The sequence below is a fragment of the Emydura macquarii genome, unplaced genomic scaffold (genome assembly GCF_026122565.2).
Source record: "Emydura macquarii macquarii isolate MOO-44397 ecotype Brisbane River unplaced genomic scaffold, CSIRO-AGI_Emac_v2 contig_2205, whole genome shotgun sequence".
Taxonomy (NCBI): Eukaryota; Metazoa; Chordata; order Testudines; family Chelidae; genus Emydura; species Emydura macquarii.
The window spans coordinates 26,724,140-26,731,813 of record NW_027132342.1 but is presented as its reverse complement, the minus strand read 5'-3'; the positions used below and the strand labels follow the sequence as shown (position 1 = coordinate 26,731,813).

At 40.3% G+C, this 7,674-nt stretch overlaps 1 protein-coding gene across 5 annotated transcripts in view; it reads right to left on the bottom strand.

Annotated features, from left to right (window-relative positions):
• Nucleotides 1–2,472: 2,472 nt before the first annotated feature.
• Nucleotides 2,473–7,674, bottom strand: part of CEP83 (centrosomal protein 83) — a 31,601-nt gene continuing 26,399 nt past the window's right edge. For 4 of the 5 annotated variants that reach the window (XM_067559812.1, XM_067559810.1, XM_067559813.1 and 1 more), the window contains 3 exons: nucleotides 6,987–7,090; nucleotides 4,786–4,963; nucleotides 2,473–3,410 (listed from right to left, as the gene is read on the bottom strand). In XM_067559812.1, coding sequence (XP_067415913.1) covers nucleotides 3,222–3,410; nucleotides 4,786–4,963; nucleotides 6,987–7,090 — 471 coding nt within the window. In that variant the 3' untranslated portion in view covers nucleotides 2,473–3,221. Of the gene's footprint in view, nucleotides 3,411–4,785; nucleotides 4,964–6,986; nucleotides 7,091–7,674 lie in introns of those variants that run through there. The other variant, XR_010921992.1, reaches the window with a different exon arrangement.

Below are 7,674 nucleotides of genomic sequence, written 5' to 3'. Positions count from 1 at the left end.
ATCTCCCGAGCGCAGCAAGGCCCAGCTGTTAACTTAGGGAAAGAGGCAGGCTGGCTGCTGCAGTGCCACTTGCTTCCCTTGCTCACCCTCAAACTTTATCTGGCCTAGAGGCACATTTCACTCCTTTTTACCCAAAAGGGGAGCCAGTAAATCACACATTGATGACAGTAAGCCTATATTTTAATGTAAATAAACTTTATTTCATGGAATGTATCCTTTTGCTCTGTAAAAAGATTAGCCCAGGTAAAATAGTGGGTAAGGTTAGGTTTTTTTCTTTGTCTACAGCAACATTTACTGTGGCAGCTTTGTATTACGAGCCGTGCTGTATCTTAGCCTCTTTTGCAGAAGAGGCAACACCAGTTTCAGCAGCACTTTACCCTGAACTATTTTGTGCTTAGAAAAGGATTATTTGCTGTTGGCTAGTTCTAGTTCAATGTGAACGTTAGAGCACAAATCACGTTGTTTGAAGGTCACTGTGGCCTCGTATTAAAAAAATAGTGGCAGGGTGGCCTTTTCCCCCCATGGCTACAGCCACCACTCACAGCAGCATTTCACCTTAGCTGCTCCGGTTAGTGATTTTAGAGATGTTCTGCTCTTCAGGGTTGTTTGTTTTTAAACAAAATAAATCTTAGCAGGCAAGAGTAAAGTTCAGGCTTCTGTTGACTGTTCTAGTCATTGCCTGCTAATAGTTTTGCACAACTGGAACCTCTTGCGTAGATCAAAGTGGTGGAGGCCGACTTCTAAAAGAGCCAGTTAGAAACAGTGGTGCTTAAGGCTCCCTCCTGCTGGTATATGAGAGAATGGAAGCAGCTGTCTTTGGGCAGGTCCTGTGACCGTTATAAACAGGACTGACTTTAATTTCACCATACCTCTACACACACACATGCTGTTTTGTATTTGTTTTTGGGCCACTGCTTGTTTGCTCTGCTAGTTTTAGCTTTACAAGTGAGTAGGTAAAATAGGTGTAACATATTGATACAGGAACACAATTCCTGCATTTTATTCAAGACCATGCAGTACCTTCACTCCAATCTTTGGTAAATCATTTAAACACAGACCAGGCCTTAGCAACCTGTAAAGTGGGTCTCCCATGCAGTAGTACAAGCACAGTTAAATGGTTGTAGATTCTTTGAGAACATTGGGTGAGGTTGCAAACCATTATCATGTGGAATGCACTTAATATTTGCACTCCACTGACAATGGCATTACCCAGAGAACATCAACAGTCAAATCAGATACTGACTGTCCAAAACAGTATTGTCTAATGGAAACAACCAACCTGTATAACTTATTTTCAGATGTTTACAGGCAAGGTAACAGTTTTTCTAACACTAGCTTACGAAGCATTATTTTGCAGTTAATATGTTAAATGCTACTAACATGTAACGTAATTCTTATTGTACAGATTTAAAGCTGTTTAAAATGAATGTTTCAAGTAAGTGCACAGCAGAGATTCGCCTTGATGTGTATATAGGTTATTCAGAATAATAAAAATACATTTGAAATTTGACTTATTTTGTCCTTCAGAATGAGATTTTTTTTAAAAAACATCTTAGTGTTTAAGGGGAAGGCATCTCAGAACAACCTTTTAGTGTCTAGTGATACCTAGGTAAGTAAAGGTGTAGAACCAAGTGCTAGTCATTCCAACAGGGCCACCACGCTATTCCAGCTTTGCAAAAGTCTCTCTAAACCAGTGTTTCTCAATTGGGGTTCCGCGGAACCCTACAAGTGACATCGTGCCGCCGCGAGCAGCTGTTCTGTGCGCCGCCGAAAAAGGGAAGATGTCCCGGATTTTTTGGCGGAAGGTATTGAGTATAATTGCCCTGCGGAGCCTAAAGGGAAATTTAATTGAGAAACACGGCTCTAAATCAACCTCTCCCCCTTCATCTACATTCAGCACTTAAGAAATTAGCCCATCGAAGTGGATGTAACCCAAGGAACTCTAGTTTCCAGAGTTGTTGGAGAAGCTGCTTGGTGCAGTGGCTAGCATGAAAGAACTTTAGACTTCTTGGTCTGGTGTGATTTTACAGTGAGTCCCCTCAATCATCAACACCCTGAATGACAAGTCTTGCTTCCATTTTTGAAGCAACAACAAACAACAAAAAAAGGGCTAGGAAACACAAAAAAGGCACTTGCCAACAGTGCCACCTGAGAGTGGGGTGGAGTATTACTGCCTTTCTGCAGATGTATAGGAGGTGTGGGGGGAACCTCTTGAGTGTGTTCCCATTGCAAGAGAGCGATCAGCTGTTGTGAAGAATTCGGACCAGTAGATTGAGCAGCACCACCACCATGTTTCAGTGTTCTAAGGATTGAGGTCAAGGCCTAGAGAGGCTATTTAAATGCTAGGGGTTAGCATCACAATTTAAGACATGCATTCAGCTGGCCAAGGTCACAGAAAAAAAATCTCAGTCCTTGTAAGTTCCCTGATATCAAACCAAAGCTCTAGTTAAATGAAAAACAAATACAAAAAAGTGGAGTTAAAAATATATATATATATATATTAAACCTTGAATAAATAGATTTGATCGGGTTTAAGTAAAGCCACACAATACATTACAAATATATACTGAAACTTCTGTACATGATATCAAAGGCAAATATTCATACTTCATTGATAATGCAGCATTTGTTAAAAAGCTTGATTGGTACTTAGCCCATGTCCTTCCATAAACCTTGGTTTTTAAGCCACTGCAATATAAAAAATACAAGAAGTACATTGTCTTGGTTCAAAATGTGACCTATTTTCCCCATCATCTCTTTGCAGATCCTGTATCATGTGCTTTAGGATTTTTTTTTTAAAATGTGCTAGCATCACAGCACAATTTCACAGTGATAGAAGAGCTCTGAGTGGGTGTGGGCGGAGGGGCAGGGGAGAGCCCTGAAGAAAGAGTTATTCCAAGGGATTTTTCCAAACAAGCTTTTTTCTAAATGGTTTAATACAACCCAAAACTTGACACCCTCCCCCCCCCTTTTTTTTTTTAAAAAGCATCAATTTTTGTGCCACACAGCTATTACAGGTGCTTAGTTATATATATATATAAGTAATCTGGAAGACAAATTTTGTTTGATTAAAATCATTCTGTTCTTACAAAACTCTGCAGATATTTCATCCTTTCTTCTAATCTGAGGCACATACAAACATGTTTTTGGCAAAGCACTCAATAAAAACATACACAAGGAAAAGAGTAGTGACGTCAAGGGGTAGTTAAGACTTGCAGGCTTTATTTGGAGTCCTCGATTTGTATATTGTCCTCTTCAACCATCTTGCTTCTACCAGCGTCACTGTGCACTCCCCCAAGCCTAACTCGCTCTCCAGGCGGCCCAAGCTCTTGCAGCTGTTTTCTCTGTGTGGTTTCTAGATCTTCCAGCCGCTTGCGAAGCAGGGAGAGCTCCCTTTGATGCTGTTCCTCCTTGGAGTTGGGGACAAGACCCAAAAAAAAAAAAGGACGCATTACATTTTGTAACACTTGCAGAGATGTTGTCCCTTACCCCGTCTCCTTTACTTATTTTAAAGTAAAGTGCTTTTAAAAGTTCTTATGTGAAATGAATTTTTTTTAAATTCTTTAATCTATTTGCTTTCAAGCATTCCCCGGGCATTCATTACACAAACAGCAGTGGGGAACACACACGGATGCAGCTGGGGAGGCAGGAGTCAACAATAGGGCAACCTCTCAGGGGAAGAACAAACTGCTTGGTCAAGGGGAGGCAGAGGGAGCTGTCCCTTCTACCTGTTAGTGAGTATCGACTTTCTGCAAACACCTCTTTGGAGCAGGGAAATGCCACTGGAATCTTCCCTCTGTGGGTACAATTACACTGCAAAGAGTAACCTGTGGCAGAGTCTCAGTCATCTGACTTGGGTTGCAGAGCTAAAAATAGCAGTGTAGACATTCAGGCCTCAGCCTAGAACCCAGGCTCTAAAACCTGGAGGGGGGGGGCCGGCGCGCGGCGCGGCGGCAGCAGCAGGAATGTTTCTCTGAACCCAGGTTTCAGCCTAACCCGAATGTCTACACTACTGTTTTTAGCCTCGCACCCTGAGCCCAAGTCAATTGACCCAGGCTCTGAGACTTGGTGCTGCGGGGTTTTCTTTTCAGTGTGTAGACATACGCTATGTTTGCTCCTGTGCACAGATGAGACTCTCCCTTCTATGCCACTCTTCCAAATAATGAAGCTACTGAATTGCTCTACACTGGATTCACAGCTGGGGGTGTAAACATAAGAGAAGGGACAATGGACTAGAGCCTGGGGAAGGGAAGTAGCAGATGTTTTGTAAATTTGAGGAATCAGAGGAGAAGCAGTTGCTAGGAGGGTGCAGCAGAATGAAAACTGTGCTACTGGAAACAGGCTCTATCTAGTGTTTTCATTTCCTGCTTACAAAATCAAAATTTGGTGTGCCATTATAACTGCTCTAGAACTAGGAGCTCTTTAACAACAGTTCTCAATACAACACAACAGACTGCCCAGATAGAAAACCACCACCACCACACTGCAATTACATAATGAAGTAAAGCGATTCCCATTTGAAGTGTGTCTAATGAGATGTATTTTATATGATCATCTCTCTATATATTGAGCCTTATTAGGCCACAATATAACAGTATTCATTACTCCTCCCTTTATGCTTTTAAACTATGTCTGGTGTCTAGATTAAATGGCCTAAACTATTAATGCAGAAATTTTACTTTTGTAACCGCTATTTATGTCCCAATTTATTCAACCAATTCCATCCTTTGCTAAAATATATGAAATAATAAATGTGGATTTGAGTAATATTTAATACATCACCACCTGCAGATGGGGAAAAGATATTTCAGGCCCAGGAACCAAGGTAGATGACATCACACTGACTGGATTGAGCGCTGGTATGTTAGGAACCAGAATTAAACTCCGGAATTCATTATGTCTGCGCTGTAAATCCTTTAGTCTTTTCTGAAGGCGAGTGTATTCTTCATAGGGAACATTCTGTCTATGAAATAAGATGTTCATATTGCTCAAAATGCTTAGAGTACTGTATCACAGAAACATCTCTCTCTCTAACACGTTGCTAGACACACTCCCAAGAAAGTGCTGCTTCAGGATGGACATGTACAGTGCATATAAAACAAGCATAAGCACTTTAAGTGGGATATTTGTGTTTAAACCTTTGGGAAGTCCCTTTTACAGCTCAAACAATCTAAACTACAGTCTTACAGACTAAAATTTACTCAACAGCAGGGAAATAAATTGAGATTTTAATGTAATGTTCGCAATAGTGAGCAGCACTACAGTTAAGACTGGTTTTTAAAATAACTAAATCAAAGGTGAGTTAGACCCTCCAGGTGTTCTAAAGACATTGGAAGAACCAGGAACTCCTGTATATTTCCCAGTAGATTTTAGTCTGGTTCTCTGTTCTTACATTCTGGGTATTTCTTTCCCTTTTCTTTTCTTACACTTACCTTCATGCTTGTGATACTGCTGTTCTCACAAACTGTACCCTGCTATCTATTTAACCTTCCTTCAGCACTGTTCTTCCCAGTCCAACAACCCTCCTCCTCAAGAGGTTCCTGGTGAAGTCACAACACTCTTTTTCCCCCACTCCCCAACTGTTCAAAATGTGATTGCAATGAAACCTTCTGATGCAAGCCTCCTGCCACTTTCTGCTCACTGTCTAAACAGCATAAGAAAAACCTCACTGTGTGTGTACCCTATTGTCTCTGAACTGACCAGCGCATTCAACCACAGGATGAAAGTCTCTCCCCTCAGCTTATTTGTAAATGTCACTGAGCAGGACAAGGGATATTTTGCCTTCGTGGCCCACTCACTTGATATAATCATCTTCTTGTTCCACTCAGGCAGTTGCTCCCTATTCAACACATCCAGCGTACATAGCTAATGGTGTACCTACTCTCTGCAAAATGTAGTACAGGGCATAGCTGCCACTCAAGGAAATTTACAAGGAAAGCACAATTTAATTTCTGCTGGTGCTCAACCGCAGCACTTCTTTTCATGCTGAAGGCAGTCCCAGCACCTCTTCTGTCAGTGGTGCATGAGGTCATGGTGTCCAGGGAACACCATCAGTATTGCTTGAGTCCCAGCACCTCTTTCTTTACCAGTTTAGCACTGACGGAAAGTGAGGCTGGAGATCAGTGTTTCCATTTCCATCCTTGGTTGGATGGACATGTCAGGCAGTTGATACACCAAGAATTTGTGTAAGTGAAAGCCAGATCAGCTGTTTGTCCTTGTGAGAAGAATCTACAACAAACCTTAATTATAATTCATTCATTACACTTTTAAAAGACAATTAAGGCAATCATATTTCCTCTTGGACTACATAGTTACTTTGAGGACAAACTAAATTGCAAGTCACTTTAGAAAAAACTTCTCTCTAGCCTGTTGTGCAGTGCACCTGCCATTTTAGGCTGAGCTTAAGCTTCTTCACTTCCATGTGCACTAAATCCACTCAAAAAGAAAATATAGCACATTTAAACCACTGTACTTTAAATATGCTTGGAATACTGGAAAATGCAGTTGTCTTGAAATATTAATTCAACTTTGCTGTAATAGATTGTTAAGAATGTCAATTAAAAGTATTAAACTGCTAAGGCCACAACAAGGAAATAACTTTTTTTTTTGATTGGGGATGTTTAACAAGATTTTGTATGTTAATTCTGAAGAGTATGGCAGCCTCATAGTACAGAAATTGATCTACAGCCCTCATCCTGCAACACCACACTGAGTTGAATGGGTCTCCATGCAGGGGCAGAGAGCTGCCCACAAGGATGCAGTTGGATTGGGCCCCTGTGACTAATCTGTACCTTACACACATCTTCTCAAATATTTTGTAATGGTGAATCAAATCATTTAGGATATAGTCTATTCATGTAAAAAGTTATTACACTAATCAATCTAGAAACAAAATAGAATTATCAACTAGTTGTTCCAAGGTAAAGATCAATTCAAACAAAATATAACAAAAACCACCAATAAACTTGGCTATAACAGATAGTTACCTATTTAACACCTGGTTTTCTGTTTCTAGTTCTTCTCTCTTTGCTTCCAAGAGTTCTATTTTCTCCTGCAGCTTCTTTTGTTTATTGTCATTGAGAGCCTTTCTCTGTCAAACACACATTTTGAAAACTTACAAGTTGTCAACTGTTTTGATCAAGTTACCTGCACTTTGCACTTACATTTCAGTTACAAGATTCTATCATTTTTAGCATTTCCTTATGAAAAGATGTAATTTTATTTAAAATGGTGGACAGATGCCCAAGCATACATTTGATTTCCATTCTGTCTGATTCAGAAAAGTAATGTACAAAAAAAAAGAGGCTTGGAATCAGCAAATGCCAGATGTTGAAGGGAACATGCTGTAAAGGAAGGTAAAGGTTCAGCACCGCACTGACCCACACAAGTGGTATGAGTGGGTTATAGACCATTCTAAACCACCTGTTCGGAAACTGAAACAGCTACTAAGTATTAGGTAATGACAAGCTGATAAAACAAAATAGATAAGCTCGTCATTTACTGACTGTTCAGAATACCTTAGCAATACCTTAGAAACTGTAGATTTTATTTCCCGTCTGACATCACTTGGTGACAGTGACATCAATGTTAAAGAACTAACATCAGCTTTTTCTTTTATAAAAAAGTTCCAGGCATCCTGTATGCGTATTTATGATGCACAAATCCTGAGCTTTG